This window comes from Capra hircus, chromosome 4 (genome assembly GCF_001704415.2).
Source record: "Capra hircus breed San Clemente chromosome 4, ASM170441v1, whole genome shotgun sequence".
In the NCBI taxonomy this organism is placed as follows: domain Eukaryota; kingdom Metazoa; phylum Chordata; class Mammalia; order Artiodactyla; family Bovidae; genus Capra; species Capra hircus.
Window position 1 is genome coordinate 48991944 of NC_030811.1, and position 18398 is coordinate 49010341.

Genomic DNA, 18398 nt, shown 5'->3' on the forward strand with positions numbered 1-18398 from the left:
ATGTAGTTTCTTTCTCTCAGTGATGTTTTTAAATTGGTTTTTACTGTTATTTAGAAAAACTTTTGATTTTTCTGTATTGCTCTTGTGTCTAGGAAGACACAAGTCATACTCTTATAAGTAACTTCAATAATTTTTCAGCTGATTCCTTAGTCTTTCTCCTAAGTAGATAGCTATAACCTGTGTATGTTTGTTTTGTAACATCTTTCTACATTGATTAAAACATTCAATAACGGTTTGAAAAATAGTAATCTTAGTGGATATTCTTGTCTTCTCCTTGACTTTAATGGTGAAGCTTCTGACATTTTTCCATTAAGGATAATGCTTCATACAGATTCTGATATAAAATTATTCTGGTTTTCTTCTAGTCATGTTATGGTAAGATTTTCCATTAGAAATTTTAAATTTTATTTCATGTATTTGAAGCATTGAGGGTGGTATACTGTCATATATATTAAATTATATTATATATTTCTTAAAGTTAAACTGGGCTTCCTAGGTGGCACTAGTGGTAAAAAATCTGCCTGCCAATGCAGGAAACATAAAAGACATGGGTTTGAACCCTGGGTCAGGAAGATCCCCTGGAGGGAGGGCATGGCAACCCACTCCAGTATTCTTTCCTGGAGAATCCTATGTACAGAGGAGCCTAGTGGGCTACAGTCCATGGGGTAACAGAGTTGGACATGACTGGAGCTACTTCTCACACATGCATGCACCATGTTAAATTATCTTTACATTACTAGGATAAACTGCGCTTGTGTATTGTTATTTTTTAAGACATGGTTAGATTCAGTTTGATAATATGTTGTTTGGGATATATGCATATATACTCATATGGAGTTTAGTATTAATATATACTTTTTATTGAATTTTGAAATCCATATACAACTCGGAAAGCTTTTGATCTTTTCCTGTGTTTTGCTTTAAAATGTGAATAAATCTCTGTCCTGAAGGTATGATACAACTTATTCTCAAACCTATTTTTAAATGGTAGATCTTTGAAAACCTTTTGAATTTCTTCCATCATGATCTGTTTCCATTTTTACCTTTTTCCTAAATTTCAGTAATTGACATTTCACTAGAAAATCCCTGCTTGACTACATTTTTAAAGTTGTTCATTGTGTTTTCTTTTGAATCTTTGTTATGCCTGCAGTTTTTTCATTACACTTCCAAAGTTATTTGTGTCTTGTCTTTTATTAGTCACACTAGCCAAGTATCAGCCTTTTTTTATTCACCTTTAGAAACAGCCAGCGTAGTGATCAGATCTATCGCTTTTTTCCCCCCTAGGATTAATTTCTGCTTTCCTTAATTTCTTCTAGTTTTCCTGATCCATAACAGGTTTTCCATGCTTTTTCTCTCATTGCCCTTTCTAGTGGGAAAATTCTTCAGTTTGATTCTTGCAATCCCACTCCTAACCCCGCCCCACACACACTAATTTAATTTAATCTTGTTCTTTCTTTTGCTCTTTCTTTTTTCTTTCTCCCACCTTCCCCCCACCCCTTTTTAAAATAACCTCCTAGTAAGAAGTAAGCCTGTTTCTTTGCAGTTAATGTTACTTGATATTCAGTTCAGTTAGTTCAGTCACTCACTCATGTCCAACTCTTTGCGAACCCATGAACCACAGCACACCAGGCCTCCCTGTCCATCACCAACTCCTGGAGTCCACCCAAACTCATGTCCATTGTGTTGGTGATGCCATCCAATCATCTCATCCTCTGTTGTCCCCTTCTCCTCCTGCCCTCAATCTTTCCCAACATCAGGGTCTTCTCAAATGAGTCCGCTCTCCGCATCAGGTGGCCAAAGTATTGGAGTTTCAGCTTCAGCATCAGTCCCTCCAATAAATACCCATGACTGATCTCCTTTAGGATGGACTGGTTGGATCTCCTTGCAGTCCAAGGGACTCTCAAGAGTCTTCTCCAACACCACAGTTCAAAAGCATCAATTCTTCGACACTCAGTTTTCTTTATAGTCCAACTCTCACATCTATACATGACTATTGGAAAAACCCATAGCCTTGGCTAGACAGACCTTTATTGGCAAAGTAATGTCTCTGCTTTTTAATATGCTGTCTAGGTTGGTCATAACTTTCCTTCCAAGGAGTAAGCGTCTTTTAATTTCATGGCTGCAGTCACCATCTGCAGTGATTTTGGAGCCCAGAAAAATAAAGTCAGCCACTGTTTCCACTGTTTCCCATCTATTTGCCATGAAGTGATTGAACTGGATGCCATGATCTTCATTTTTTGAATGTTGAGCTTTAAGCCAACTTTTTCACTCTCCTCTTTTACTTTTATCAAGAGGCTGTTTAGTTCTTCTTCACTTTCTGCCATAAGGGTGGTGTTGTCTGCATATCTCAGGTTATTGATATTTCTCCCGGCAATCTTGATTCCAGCTTGTGTTTCTTCCAGTCCAGCATTTCTCATGATGTACTCTGCATATAAGTTAAACAAGCAGGGTGACAATATACAGCCTTGACGTACTCCTTTTCCTATTTGGAACCAGTCTGTTGTTCCATGTCCAGTTCTAACTGTTGCTTCCTGACCTGCATAGAGGTTTCTCAAGAGGCAGGTCAGGTGGTCTGGTGTTCCCATCTCTTTCAGAATTTTTCACAGTTTATTGTGATCCACACAGTTAAAGGCTTTGGCATAGTCAATAAAGCAGAAATAGATGTTATTCTGGAACTCTCTTGCTTTTTCGATGATCCAGCAGATGTTGGCAATTTGATCTCTGGTTCCTCTGCCTTTTCTAAAACCAGCTTGAACATCTAGAAGTTCACAGTTCATGTATTACTGAAGCCTGGCTTGGAGAATTTTGAGCATTACTTTACTAGCATGTGAGATGAGTGCAATTGTGCAGTAGTTTGAGCATTGTTTGGCATTGCCTTTCTTTGGGATTGGAATGAAAACTGACCTTTTCCAGTCCTGTGGCCAAGGCTGAGTTTTTCAAATTTTCTGACATATTGAGTACAACACTTTCACAGCATCATCTTTTAGGGTTTGAAATAGCTCAGCTTAAATTCTATCACCTCTGCTAGCTTTGTTCATAGTGATACTTTCTAAGGCCCACTTGACTTCACATTCCAGGATGTCCGGCTCTAGGTGAGTGTGAGTGATCACACCTTTGTGATTATCTGGGTAAGGATCTTTTTTGTACAGTTCTTCTGTGTATTCTTGCCACCTCTTCTTAATATCTTCTGCGTCTGTTAGGTCCATACCATTTCTATCCTTTATCGAGCCCATCTTTGCATGAAATGTTCCCTTGGTGTCTCTAATTTTCTTGAAGAGATCTCTAGTCTTTCCCATTCTATTGTTTTCCCCTATTTCTTTGCATCAATTGCTGAGGAAGGCTTTCTTATCTCTCCTTGCAACTTGGTGAGTTACATTCTTGCTTTTAGTTTTCATGTTTAGTTATTCTACTTTTGTTCATATTTGTAATTGAAGGGTCTAGATTAAATATATTAATTTTTCTCTAGTTTAAGTAGGAATCCCATTTGTATGTCATTGAATCTAGCTTCTGATTAGAGTCCATCCTCTTGTAATAGAGGAGGAGGAGTGGAACTTGTAGGAAACTTAACCTTCTGAGTTTTGGGACTTTCCTTTCTTCCTGGAATCTCTGAGTAAATTGGGACACTTCCCTGCTTCTCTGGATCCAGCTCAGCTTTGTAGCGTTCTCACTATATGAAACAGCTTTCTGTTTCATGTATTAAGATTTTACATGTAAGAGTTGCCTTATGGTAATCCATGTTAGAGTGCTTATTATAGATTTAATTAATGTTTTAATAGTTCATAAGGTTAATTCTCTCACTGCTCCTTGTTATAATTTTTGCATATTTTCTTGTGTATCTTTGATATGCTTTTAGGATGACTTAATTAAAAAGAACTATTATATTTTTTGATAGTTCATGTTATTAGATAACTAATTTATAAGCCAGTGAATTGGCTTGTTAGGGGCAATTGTTTCTTCACACTGTCCAATAATATCCCAACAAGTGAGGGAGATGGGATTCTGCCAGGTGTTAGAACATTATTTATTTTATTCACAGCAGAGTATGGAATGAAGGTGTCAGGGCAGATGCTTTCAAGTTTGACAACCTGGTGCAACTGGAGCACCAGGGTGGATGGTTCCACACCTGCACTCACCATTTCACCTAACCTCCTCACCAGTTTCTCTCTGCCTTTCCTGCCTGTCAACTCTGAGACACCCAAAACCCAGTTTTCACTCAAAAGGGGAAGATAGGGAAAGTTCCAAGACCCCTCACCTCAACTCTCCCCTTTGTGATTAAATAACCTGGAACAGGATGGGTAAACTAAGTGAGAATTTTTTGATAGGAACATTAAGAATGACATCTGAATTCAACTCCAGAGAAGAGCTCTACCAGGGGACAGTAAAGCCTTAGCAGATGTTCTGAAACTGCTCATAAGAAAGTGCTGGAGAGTGGTCCTCTAGGTATAAGCTCTAAAATCTCTGGACTCAGTGGGGCTTTGGCTGGTCCAGTCTGGGCCTTCAGAATCAGATGACCTGGGGCTGCCTGGCAAGCAGAGTGCAGTTGATCTGTCTCAGTCTTCCATGAGAATCCTTCAGTTCCATCACAGAGTACTCCCCAATGTGTTATACGGTTGACCCTTCAACAGCACAGGTGACTAAGGCCACCCACCCTCTGCACAGTGGAAAAATCCCCCTAAACTGTCTCTGCAGTTCCGTGTTGGCAGATTCAACTAGCAGCAGATGTTTAGTACTCTAGCGCATATTTCTTGAAAATAATCCGCATATAAGTGAACCTGAGCAGTTAAAATCCACGCTGTCCACTGTAGCTTCCTTCAAGATCTTCAGTTTGAGGAAGCGTATGTTTACTCTTCTCACTGTAGCGGAGGTGTGTCACCTGTTGGTTGTTGGGCCACTGGGTTAGGTTTTGGCTACTGACTGAGAGCTCCCACTTTGAGATTTGACCACAGGCACTAGCTCAGTCAGGGCCTCCTGATAGTTTGGGTACTCTTTCTGGCCACAGAAAGAGTCCTGTGTCCCATAGGCTGTCTCAACCATCCAGCAAGGTATCAGTGAGGGCTTTGCATACACCCTTGAAAAGAGTGTTAGTGTTTCAGAAGATGTAGCAGATGGAATCCAAAAATCTTGCCCATTAAGGAATACGGATTCTGGCCGTCAGCTTGAAGTAGGTTTTCAGAGACACAGATGGTGGCGAGGTTTCATTCTGTACAGAGAATTGTAGCAGTTCTGACTTCCAGCTGTAGCAGTCTTGGACCATCCTTCATGAGGAGGCAAGGTTTGCACTTGATATCCCAGAGTCTGGGATAGTCAGATATCATCTCCTCTTTGAAGTCTTTGGGGGCATGAGGCCTCTAGGGATATGAGGTCAATTTCAAGATTTCATTGTGAATCTCATGATTTACTTTTTCTCAAAAATTAATAGCAGTACAAATACCAGATTCTTGTCAACCTTAACCAGCACACCATTCACCCAGACTGGCTTTCCTAACCTGTGCTGAACTGCAGCAGTTTACCCCACCCTCTTGCCTCCTCAGCCCAAGTTCCCTGGAGCTCACCGTCCAGGTCATTTCCCTAGTGAACTGGGGGAAGACCAAGCCAGGCTTGGCCTGAAAACATGGTTATTTACGGGATCTACGGTAATTTTCTTAAGTGAAGGTGAAAGTCACTCAGCCGTGTCCAACTCTTTGCAATCCCATGAACAGCCCATGGAATTCTCCAGGCCAGAATACTGGAGTGGGTAGCCTCTCCCTTCTCCAGAGGATCTTCCCAACCCAGGGATCGACCCCAGGTCTCCCACATTGCAGGCGGACTCTTTACCAGCTGAGCCACAAGGGAAGTCCAAGAGTACTGGAGTGGGTAGCCTAGCCCTTCTCCAGGGGATCTTCCTGACCCAGGAGTCAAACCAGCATCTCCTGCGTTGCAGGTGGAATCTTCACCAACTGAGCTATCAGGGAAGCCCAGTTTTATTAAAGCGCTATTAAATATACAAATTAGTTTGGGAATGTTTGGCAACTCTAGATTCCCTTTTCACAACATGGGATATGACTGGCTTATAAGTTTTTATTTAGATTTCATATATTAAAAAATCAGTAACAACTTATAAAGATCTTCAAAATAACCAAGAATATATTTCACAGTCTCTGCCACTTTTCTTCCTGTTTAATTAAGCATGCATTTCAAGAACCAATATAGAAGATATATTTTAAAAAAATCTTCTACACAACTGGCAGTTTTAACACCAGCTAGATATTTGATGATATTAAGGAATTATTGTTATTTTATTAGATGTGCTAACAGTATTGTTACATTATTTTAAAAGAGTCCTGATCTTTTACACATAAGCACTCAAAGATGATATCTGGGATTTGCCTCAAAATTAACATAGGACAGAAAGTGTATAGGAGTATGAAACAAAATTGGCCATGAGTTGCTAATTGTTAGAGCTGATAATTATTGGGTTTGCTGTAGTATCTCTTTTTGTATATGTTTGGAATTTTCCATAATAAAAATAAAGACAAATGTAGAATGTCCAAAGAAAGAAAAAAGTCCTCATAAAAAAAAAATACTCATGAAAAGTAGAGCTGACTACATTTATAGTCACAGGTGAAAATATTAATACTTCTGAAGATTGTTGATTCTGTTGTTCCCTGCCCAGAGTACACTTTAGACCTCAAGCAAAATTATGAAGTAGACTTCGCTTATATTCTTTATTTCCTAGTGTTGACTTCATCTTAACTCCATATCAGTTTCCTTTCTGCTTGTTGTAGATGCACATTTTTCTCCCATTCACCTCTTTAATTCTGAAATTGTAACTTACTTCTTCCTACTGAGTCGGAGACCTAAAGATGAAGCTGTCCCAATTAAAGTGCAAGAGAAGACTGCTTGGGATAGGGTTTAGGAAGGTAGAAGTTGGGAGTAGTTCTGATGTTTGAGCATTTGGAAAAATTACTGATAGAAATGTGAGAAGTCTGTTGGAATATTATGGGGAGAAATTTGTAGGAGTCCTATATGAAAAGCACTAACTGTTGATTTTATGTAAAAATTGCCAGTCTGGAAAGAGGGAAAGGTAAAAGCTATACTAGTACGATTAGCTAGTACTATTCTAACAAAAATAAATAATGCCTAAAATGAGCATGTCAAAAAGTAGCAGTATTAGCATATTATCCAGAGATATAGTTATGATTAAAAGAAACTGCAAATTCAATGTAGTTATTTATGGATAGGATCATTTAGGAGGGAGTCTGACAGCATGGAACAAAGAACTACTCTATTTTATTATAAGCAACTTAGTAATACAGTGTCTTTTTACAATGTTTATATTTATTTTAATAAAAATATTTAAAAAAACAAACTACAATATTAGTATACTTACTCTAAAGATGCATCAGGGGAAAAAACTTATTAATAAAACTAATCTGAATAAAATTAAGACTATGATTTTGAATGTAGTAGGAATCTAGCTTCACCTTCTTCAAATGCATATCCAGTTGCCCCAAATCCATTTTTTGAAAAGGCTGTTCTTTTCTCCTTTGAACTATCTTACCACTCTTGTTGAAAATTTATTAACCATAAAATGGGTTTATTTATGGACTCTCAGTTATCTGTCTATATTTATGCTGGTATCACAGTTTAGATTACTACAGCTTTTTAGTGAGTTTTAAAATTGTGAGTCTTCCAGCTTTGTTCTTTTTGAGGATTGTTTGGCTATACTGGATTTATTGTATTTCCCACATGAATTTTAGGATCCACTTATCAACTTCTACCAAAAAGGGTGGGGGAAACTGAGATTTAAATAGGGACTGCATTAAACCTATCAATCAATTTGAGGACTATTGCCATCTTAACAAGATTAAGTCTTCTAATCCATAAAATTTGATATCTTTTTATTTATTTGTCTTTAATTCTTTCAGTGATATAGTTTCACTGTAAAATCTTGCACTTCTTTTGTTACATTTGTTTCTAATGATTTTATTGATTTAATGCTATAGTAAAAGGAATGGTTTTGTTAATTTCGTTTTCAGAGGGTTCATTGCTAGTGTATAGAAGTACAAATGATTTTTGTACTTTTTTGCAACCTTACTGAACTCATTTATTAGCTCTAATAAGTTTTTTGTATATATTCCTTAAGATTTTCTGTATATGAGGTCATATCATTGGCAAAAAGGGAAAGTGTCATCCATTTTTTATCTGGGTGCCTTTTTCTTTTTGTTTCCTGGCTGCCATGGCTAGGCCCTTCAGTACAATGCTGAGTAGAAATGGCAAAGGTAGACATCCTTGCTTTGCTCCTGATCTGTGGCAAAGCATTCAGCTTTTCATCACTAAGTGCAATGTTAGCCATGGGATTTTTGTAGATGCTCTTGAGCAAAGGAAAATTTCCTTCTGTTCCTAGTCGAATTTTTTTTTTTTATCATGAAAAGGTATTTGATTTTGTCAAATGCTTTTTCTTTGCCTGTTGAGATACCATGTGGTTTTGTTCTATTAATAGTGTATAACATTGATTATCATATGTTGATGAGCTATGTTGTACTCCTGGGATAGATTCTACTAGGTCATTATGTACAGTCCTTTTCATATGTTGCTGGATTCAGTTTGCTAGTATTTTATTAAAGATTTTTACATCTGTGTTTATAAAGGATATTGGCTGTAGTTTTCTTGTGATGTCTTTGTCTGAATTTAGTTTCAGGATCTCACAGAATAGTTGGAAAGTGTTCCTTCCTCTTCTACATTATTTTTCAAGTTTGTAAAGTATGATTTTAGTTCTTTTATGTTTAACAAAATTCAATAGTCAAGTCATCTGATTCTGGGCTTGTTGGAATGAAATTTCTTGATTACCTAATCTTTTTATTTTTTTAAATTGGTTTCTTAGAATTTTGTGTTTCTTAAGTAATTTTTTAAAATATGAAAAATAAAAAGCAAGTATAAACTTCTAAGTATATATTCAGTTCAGTTCAGTCGCTCAGTCTTGTCCGACTCTTTGCGACCCTATGAATTGCAGCACGCCAGGCCTCCCTGTCTGTCACTAACTCCTGGAGTTCACTCAGACTCACGTCTGTATTAGATAGTCTGATAAAGCCCCAAACTGCATGTAAAAACCTGTCCTGTTGCTAATTCATGGGAAGTCAATTTGAAATTTATACTGTTTAACAGTTCAGTTTTTCTAATGTGTTTTTCAAGAATGTTTATTGTTAATGTATTTTTATTTTATTTTAAAATCATATTTCATAATAGCTTGGAATTTAAGGTTTGCTTCTGTTTTTTTAATACTGCTTTTATCTCAGCAGCAATGCAGCAAGTGTTGGATAACCTTACGGAGCTGCCCTCATCTACAGGAGCAGAAGAAATAGACCTAATTTTCCTCAAGGGGATTATGGAGAATCCTATTGTAAAATCACTTGCTAAGGTATATTGATTTATTCGTAAGATAACTAAATTCTTTTTAAATTGTTTTTACAGAGGTCTTTTCAGATTAGTGTTTTAGAACCTAAGTGAGGTATAACTTGGGCTTAGTTAGCAAATGATAACAGTTAACAACTAATGAAATCTTACTTTACGCAAAAATCAGACTATTTTGCCTTCTCTATTGACTTTAAAGTTTTAGGGAAACAATAACTGAACAGTTGTATTATAATGGAAGTCTGTGAAAAGGAATCTGATTTTGTCTCCGTTTTCAACAACAGCAAGGTACTGATTTCCTTCTTTTTTGTTAGACCATGTACCTGTTTTTCAATTTAGTTCTTGACTTCCTATAACTAGTTCTTTTTGAAAATTTTTTTTATAACTGGATATTTTATATCCAGTTATATTTCCATAGTCAACTCTGTAGTAATCATTTTTACTCATCCAAAAATATAGTTTTACAACCATTTTTGGTTTTATTTCAATTACAGAGTTTCCCACAGTAATTTTTATAAATCTCACTAAAACTTAGTGTATTAACTGTTTCACAACCCTGCCCTCCCATTCTTCAGATGATTTCTTGCTTTTAAGAACCTATGCCATACACTGTCTCTGACCTTTTCTTTCCTTTATTTTTTTAATAAGATATTGAATATAGTTCCTTTCGCTATTCAGTAGAATCTTGTTATATCTCTGACCTTTTCTTCATGTAACCATCTTGTCATTCGTGGAGTATTGATTTTTATCCTCTCCTGAGATCATTTTTTGTAGCATAGTCTGTCACTTGTTTTCTTCTAAGACTTCTGAAAAATCATACTTTTCCTAAGTGTTCTAATAGTAGGAGTGAGTTAGTGATGCAGTTCTTCATTTTATTCATAAATGTAATCATTCTAAGGTCACATGATAGGAAGGCTTTGGTTCCTAAGTAGAAACTAATCCACTTACAGATCACCCAACTAGAATTTTTATTTCAGTCATGTTTGACTGCAGTCTTTCCAAAATTTATTAGGTATTACTTTAATAATAAGATATAATTTACCTTCAGATTTAAGTTTCTTATCGCAAATATCAATCACTATCCTGTGTTGAGATAAATACTTCAGTTTCTTAGAAATAAGTAAGTTAAGTGTTAGTCGCTCAGTCGTGCCCAACTATTTGCAACCCCATGGACTACAGCCCACCAGGCTCTTCTGTCCATGAGATTTTCCAGGCAAGGATACTGAAGTGGGTTGCCATTTCCTTCTCCAGGGAATCTTCCCAACCCAGGGATTGAACCCAAGTCTCCTGCACTGCAGGCAGACTCTTTACCGACTGAGCTACAAGGGAAGCCCTAGAAATAAATAAGGGCTGTTTAAGCCTATTAGTTAAATGGCTCATTCTGAGCTCTTACTGCCACTTTAAAAATAGTGTTTTATTCCTCCCTTAATATCATACCTACCTTACTGTTGGTTGTTAGTTTTTATTCTCAGTGTACCTCTTAAACCCCATCCTCATGTTTATTTAATTTAAAGCTTTTAGATATAGATCAAGAAACTCAACTGTATTATGCGAGGCATCTGATAATGTGCTTATTATTTATAAGAGTTTTTAAAAATTTCTATTTCATCTTTGCAAAAACATTATAAATTCAAAACTAGGATTTAAAATAGAAAAATTATCTGCCTAAGGTCACTTATCTAGGAAATGACAGAAATACTTAGGCCAGGTCTTGTTTCTTCAAATTCTTTTTTCTTTCTTCCACAGAGCAAGTTGTGTGTCTCTCTGTGTATATTCTTGAGAATTTCTGTGTGTAAAAAAATTACTGATTTTTGTGTCATTGATGTTGGCCTTACTGAAGGTCATTTTGTTCACTATTCTCAGCAAGTGAAATGGCTGCATAACTTTTGAGCAGCTGAAATGCTATTGTGATCTTTTGATGATAAAATTGAAATAGAAAACAAAAAAGAATCACTCAGTAGTAAACAACATTCAAGCAGCTTCTCAATAAATAGAAGCAGTGGTAGTTGAATATTCCTGCATTGAAGGAAAAGAAATCCCAGAAGGAAGAAAGGACTTCTGCTTCCAAGAAAGAGATGTGAAGTCACAGCAGGCCAAAACTCCCAGTACCAGTAGGGGGAAAGATGGATTAACTGCTGAAGAAACAGCGAGGGTACATTCCTAGGCTTGTGGACAGGCAAGAGCATGCGACTAATAATCACGAGAAGAACAAAAGAAACAGTCTTATAAATAATCTTTTTAAAAGTTTATATACAAAGATTTTTAAGTAACATTTTTAATAAAGGAAAGAGGGAAAAATAAAGACATTTAAAATATTACTGGAAAATAAGAGTCAAAAACAATCAAATGGTTATTCGAGAACTCAAAAATATAATATGTGATTAACAGCTCATGTGATGGGTTTAATAGAAGACTTAACACAGCAAACAAGAAGACTAACAAATTTGAAGACAGGTCAGTTGGAAACATCTAAACTGAAATTCATAGGCAGGTGCATATAGAAAAGACAGTATGTGAGACATACTCAAAAGGCCAAATACACATGTAGTTAATATCCCAGAAAGGGGGCTGGGGGTAGGGCAGAAGAAATAGTGCAAGACACAATGGTCAAGAATTTTTAAAACTATTGAACAACATCAACTGAGAAATTCAAGAAGCCAAATGAAGCCCCTGGCAGGGAAAATCAAAAGAAAAACATTCCTTTGAATATCACAGTCAGACTCCTGAAAATCAAAGAAGAAGTGAAAATTTGTAAAGTCCCTGAAGAAGAAAGACACATTACCTTTAAGGACAAGCAGTAAGACTAATAGTTAGCTATAAAACAGGAACCATGAAAGTCATAACAGAGTGGATTGAGATCATTAAGGTGCACAAAGAAAAACACTGCCAACCTCAAATTCCCTCTTCAGCAAAAACAACCTTCAGTAATAAAAGCAAAATAAAGGTTTTCTTTTTAGAAAAAGTCTCAGTAAAATTATCTCCATTTATTCAGGAAGAAATGCAAAAGGAAGTTCTTCAGGCAGAAAGAATGACAACAGAAAGGGAGTAAATATAAAATAATACTGATTTTTAGGATGAAGTGATGGTAGTGTCTTGTAGCATTGATAGCATGTATATAAATGAAATATGTGAAGATAATAGACCAAAAAGAAGAGACTTTGTGATTCAGACAGTAAGATGCTTTTGTTATCAAGGAAGTAGTCAAAGTAATATCTTAAGGTTGTATAAAAAGGTTAGGGATGCATATTGAGATCTTTAAGGCAGCCGCAAAAGTAAAATTATAAGAATGAACAAATTCCACCCAAACCTTAGGGTGAGAAAATAGACTTGAATTACCTTCACTCCAGAAACAACTGGAAGAGTTAGCAAAAAGGGTGGAAGAGAGTGACCATCTTCAGATATGGGACAACAAGCAGCACAGGACTGTGATGCCTGAGAGAAAGGAGAGAAGTGAGGTGAGCATTATGAAACTGTCTCAGGCCTGTTTCCATGTCTAGTGCAGAAAGAAGTATAAACAGCCCAGCAGTCTTAATAGAGCTCAGGATTTGGGGAGAAGGAGGTGACTGGACCTTGTGTGGCAGAGTACTAGGAAGGAGGAAGCTAACCCAGACCAGCCCTGGAGATCTGCTTAGGGATGCCTTCAGATCTCTGGCTGAGTGCTGACCTGTGCATATGTGAGGCATGCCTCTGGAGTCCAAGGAAAGATCCACTGGAAAGCACAGTAGGCCAAACAATGTCCAGGGCTCGAAAGGGATGGGGGATAGTTTAGTTTGCATTCCCACTAGCCTGATTTGAAAAGTCCTCATAATATGCAGGACATTGGGCATAGTTCACACCAAGTTTCTTATAACAAGTCTAGGAAACTAGTTACAGACTACAGCAAAATCAAACTAAAAATTAATAACAAAGTTATTCCCCAAATCCCCAAAGATGTCAAAGAGCATTCTTCTAAATAGCCGTGGATCAAAGGAGAATCACAAAGAAACATAAAATATATTTTGAATTGAATAACATGAAAATATATAACAGAACTTCTAGGGTGTAGCAAAGCAATGCTTAGAGGGAAACGCCTGTATTAGAAAAGAACAGTGTTTAAATCAATGATTATATGAATACCTTGAGAAAATAGAAAAAGAACAAATTAAAATATGCAGACAGCAAATAATAAAGATGAGTGAACATAAAAAGATGAAAAAAATCAATATAACTTTGAATATATTAATAAAATTGGTAAACCTCTAGCTAGACACAAATTATCATTATCAGAAATGAAAGAGAGGACATTGCTGCAAATCCAGCAGACAATGCAAGAATAATAAATATTATGAACAACTTTGTGGCAATAAATATGATAACTAGAGGAAGCTAATTTCTTGGAAGACACAAATTACTAAAGTCTACAGAAGAGTGAATACCCTGTATCTGTTTTTTTATAATTGAATATTTGCAGTTTAAAACCTGAAGCTTCAGCCTGGATGACTTCCAAAGAAAATTCTATCAAACATTTAAGGAAGAAATATTTTACATTATTTATTCTAGAAAAAAAGGAAAACATTCCCAATTTTGTTTTACTAGTCTTGATGTTACCCTGATATCAAAACCAGCTAAAAAGAGTTCAGTTAAAGAAAACTGCAGAATAGTATCCTTAGTGAATGTAGACTAAAAGTTAAGAAAATATTAGCAAATTAAATCTAGCAACTTACAAAAAGGATAATACCTCATTACCAAGTGACTTTTGTCTTAAAAATATAAGCTGCCTTCACATTTGATAACCAATAAATGTCACCATTTTAATGATATAAGAAAAATCATATGATTATATTCATAGTTGCAGGAAAAGCATTTTATGAAATTGAACATCCATTCTTCATAAAAACTCAATAAACTTAGAACTAAATTGCCTCAACCTCATGAAGAGCATCTGTTAAAAACCCATGGTTAACATCGTCCTTCCTGGTGGAACACAGTGACTTCTTTCTAAGACCACTTCTATTCAACTGTTATCACTTACATTCAGCTTGGTACTAGGAGTCTTTCCTAATGCAAAAAGACAAGAAAAAAAAGGGTATACTAATTGAAGAAGAAAAAATTAACTGTCATTGTTTAAGGCTGATGTTACCATCTATGTCAAAAATCCTAAGAATCTACCACAAGTGGGTTTTTTAAAAAGCCCTGTAGAACTAATAAGTGAATTTAGTTAGCCAGGAACACAGGATAAAAACTACTCTATAATAATTAATTGTATTTTTATATGGTAGGAATGAACAAATTGGAAATAGTAATTTAATGTAATAGGAATAAAATTTTTTAAATGTAAGACCTATAACTGGAAACTAAAAGACATTGTTTAAAGGTATACATGTATACTTACATAAATAAAGGAATAGGAAGACTCAAAATTTTATAATGTAAATTCTCTGCAAATTGAGCTGAAGATTCAGTATAATCCCAGCCAGAATTTCTACTGTGGATACTGAAATTTATAATGGGCCAAGACCAGACAATTTGGAAAAGTACAAAATTTGATGCCTTCCCCAACCTGGAAGGATTTCAAAGATTATTGTGACTCTATAGTAATAAAGACAATGTAGTATCAACGTATAGATCAACGGCACAGAATAGAGTCCAAAAAGAGACTACCACATGTGTGGTCAACTGACTTTTTGCACCATGATAATTCAGTGAAGAAATAATAAATAGTCTTTTCAATAAATGTCACTGAAACCGTTGAATATTCATATAAAAAAAATTTTCCCCCACTCTGTATCCTAAAATTATCTAAAAATAGATCATAGCTCTAAAAGTAAGAGCAAAGACTAAAATATTCTAAAAGAACACATAAGGAAAAAAAAATTCTGTGACTTTAGATTCTTCGGTAAGACATAAAAAGCATGAGGCATAATGAAAACTTTGATTAATTAGATTTCCCCTGAAAAAGACACCAAGAAAAATAAGGTGTGCTACAGACTAGAAGAAAATATTTGCAGAACATATATCCTAAAAAGAAAGCTACTCATTTATTGCTGGTATGGTACCAGTAATGCAAAATGGTACACCTACTTTGAAAGATAGACTGGCAATTTCTTACAAAGCTAAGCATTGTGTTACCACATACTCCAGTGATTGTGCTCCTGACATTTACCCAAGTGAACTGTTAATTTGTGTCCACACAGAACCATACACATGAATGAATGTAATGGCTTTATTCATAATTGACAGAGCTTGGAAGCAACCAAGGTGCCCTTCAGTAGGTGTATGGATAAACAAAGTGTGGTACATCCATATAATGGAATATTACTCAGGAATAAAAATAAATGAATTACAAAGCCATGAAGGAACCTTCATGAACTATGGATGGAGGTATGTGACATTGTACAGGAGACAGGAATCAAGACCATCCCCAAGAAAAAGAAATGCAAAAAAGAAAAATGGCTGTCTGAAGAGGCCTTACAAATAGCTGTGAAAAGAAGGGAAACAAAATGCAAAGGAGAAAAAGGAAGATAAACCCTTTTGAATGAAGAGTTCCAAAGAATAGCAAGGAGAGATAAGAAAGCCTTCCTCAGCGATCAATGCAAAGAAATAGAGGAAAACAATAGAATGGGGAAGACTAGAGATCTCTTCAAGAAAATTAGAGATACCAAGGGAATATTTCATGCAAAAATGGGCTTGATAAAGGACAGAAATGGTATGGACCTAACAGAAGCAGAAGATATTAAGAAGAGGTGGCAAGAATACACAGAAGAACTGTACAAAAAAAATCTTCACGACCCAGATAATCACAATGGTGTGATCACTCACATAGAGCCCGACATCCTGGAATGTGAAGTCAAGTGGGCCTTAGAAAGCATTGCTACGAACAAAGCTAGTGAAGGTGATAGAATTCCAGTAGAGCTATTTCAGATCCTAAAAGGTGATGCTGTGAAAGTGCTGCACTCAATATGCCAGCAAATTTGGAAAACTCAGCAGTGGCCACAGGACTGGAAAAGGTCAGTTTTCATTCCAATCCCAAAGAAAGGCAATGCCAAAGAATGCTCAAACTACTGCACAATTGCACTCATCTCACATGCTAGTAAAGTAATGCTCAAAATTCTCCAAGCCAGGCTTCAGCAACACGTCAACCATGGCCTTCCAGCTGTTCAAGCTGGTTTTAGAAAAGGCAGAGGAACCAGAGATCAAATTGCCAACATCTGCTGGATCGTTGAAAAAGCAAGAGAGTTCCAGAAAAACGTCTACTTCTGCTTTATTGACTATACCAAAGCCTTTGACTGTGTGTGTCACAATAAACTGGAAAATTCTTCAAGATATGGGAATACCAGGCCACTGACCTGCCTCTTGAGAAACCTATATGCAGGTCAGGAAGCAACAGTTAGAACTGGACATGGAATAGACTGGTTCCAAATAGGAAAAGGAGTACATCAAGGCTGTATATTGTCACCCTGCTTATTTAACATCTATACAGAGTACATCATGAGAAACACTGGGCTGGAAGAAGCACAGCTGGAATCAAGATTGCCGGGAGAAATATCAATAACCTCAGCTATGCAGATGACACCACCTTATGGTAAAAAGTGAAGAGGAACTAAAAAACCTCTTGATGAAAGTGAAAGAGGAGAGCGAAAAATTTGCCTTAAAGCTCAACATTCAGAAAACGAACATCATGGCATCTGGTCCCATCACTTCATGGGAAATAGATGGAGAAACAGTGTCAGACTTTATTTTTGGGGGCTCCAAAATCACTGCAGATGGTGATTGCAGCCATGAAATTAAAAGACGCTTAACCCTTGGAAGAAAAGTTATGACCAACCTAGATAGCATATTCAAAAGCGGAGACATTACTTTGCCGACTAAGGTCCGTCTAGTCAAGGCTATGGTTTTTCCTGTGGTCATGTATGGATGTGAGAGTTGGACTGTGAAGAGGGCTGAGCGCCGAAGAATTGATGCTTTTGAACTGTGGTGTTGGAGAAGACTCTTGAGAGTCCCTTGGACTGCAAGGAGATCCAACCAGTCCATTCTGAAGATCAACCCAATGATGCTAAAGCTAAAACTCCAGTACTTTGGCCACCTCATGCGAAGAGTTGACTCATTGGAAAAGACTTTGATGCTGGCAGGGATTGGAGGCAGGAGAAGAAGGGGATGACTGAGGATGAGATGGCTGGATGGCATCACTGACTCGATGGACGCAAGTCTGAGTGAACTCCGGGAGTTGGTGATGGACACGGAGGCCTGGCATGCTGCGATTCATGGGGTCGCAAAGAGTCGGACATGACTGAGTGACTGAACTGAACTGAACTGCTGTGTTGTAGCTTGGTGAAAGTTCCATGTGAACTTGAGAAGAATGTGCACTTTGCTGTTGGATGAAATCGATCGGTGTTTTTGTTCAGTTCAGCTCTGTCCTTATTTTCTGCCTGCTGGATCTTAGAGGAGTATTAATCCAACTATAATAGTGGACTAATCTGTTTCATATTGAAGTTCTGTCACATTTTGCTTCACATATTTTGATGCTCTACTGTTATGAGCATTTACATTATGGATTGTTCTGTCCTTATTATTGTGTAATGTCTGTTCCTAAAGGAAATCATTCCTGAATATTCATTGGAGGGACCGATGCTGAAGCTCCAATACTTTGGCCACCTGATGCAGAGAACTGACTCACTGGAAAAGACCCTGATTCTGGGAATGATTAAAGGCAGGAGGAAGAGGGGACAACAGAGGATGAGATGGTTGGATGGCATCACCGATTTGATGGACATGAGTTTGAGCAAGCTGTGGGAGTGGTGATGGACAGGGAAGCCTGGTGTGCTACAAAGGGTCGCAAAGAGTCAGCACAACTAACAGACTGAACTGAACTGAATGTTTGTTCCTGATCATTTTCCTTGTTCTGAAAACTCTCTGAAATTAATATAGCTACCCCAGCTTTCTTTTGATTAATATTAGCATAGAGAAGGAAATGGCAACCCACTCCAGTGTTCTTGCCTGGAGAATCCCTGGGATGAGGGAGCCTGGTGGGC

The 18398-nt window shown here is 36.9% G+C and overlaps 1 protein-coding gene across 6 annotated transcripts in view; it reads left to right on the forward strand.

The window, feature by feature from the left end:
* MPP6 (membrane palmitoylated protein 6) overlaps positions 1–18398 on the forward strand; it is a 123881-nt gene that overhangs the window by 50866 nt on the left and 54617 nt on the right. For 4 of the 6 annotated variants that reach the window (XM_018047070.1, XM_018047068.1, XM_005679291.3 and 1 more), the window contains exon 2: positions 9279–9397. In XM_018047070.1, the coding sequence (XP_017902559.1) occupies positions 9281–9397 (117 nt within the window). In that variant the 5' untranslated portion in view covers positions 9279–9280. Of the gene's footprint in view, positions 1–9275; positions 9398–18398 lie in introns of all 6 variants that reach the window. The other 2 variants (XM_018047069.1, XM_018047071.1) reach the window with 1 other exon arrangement.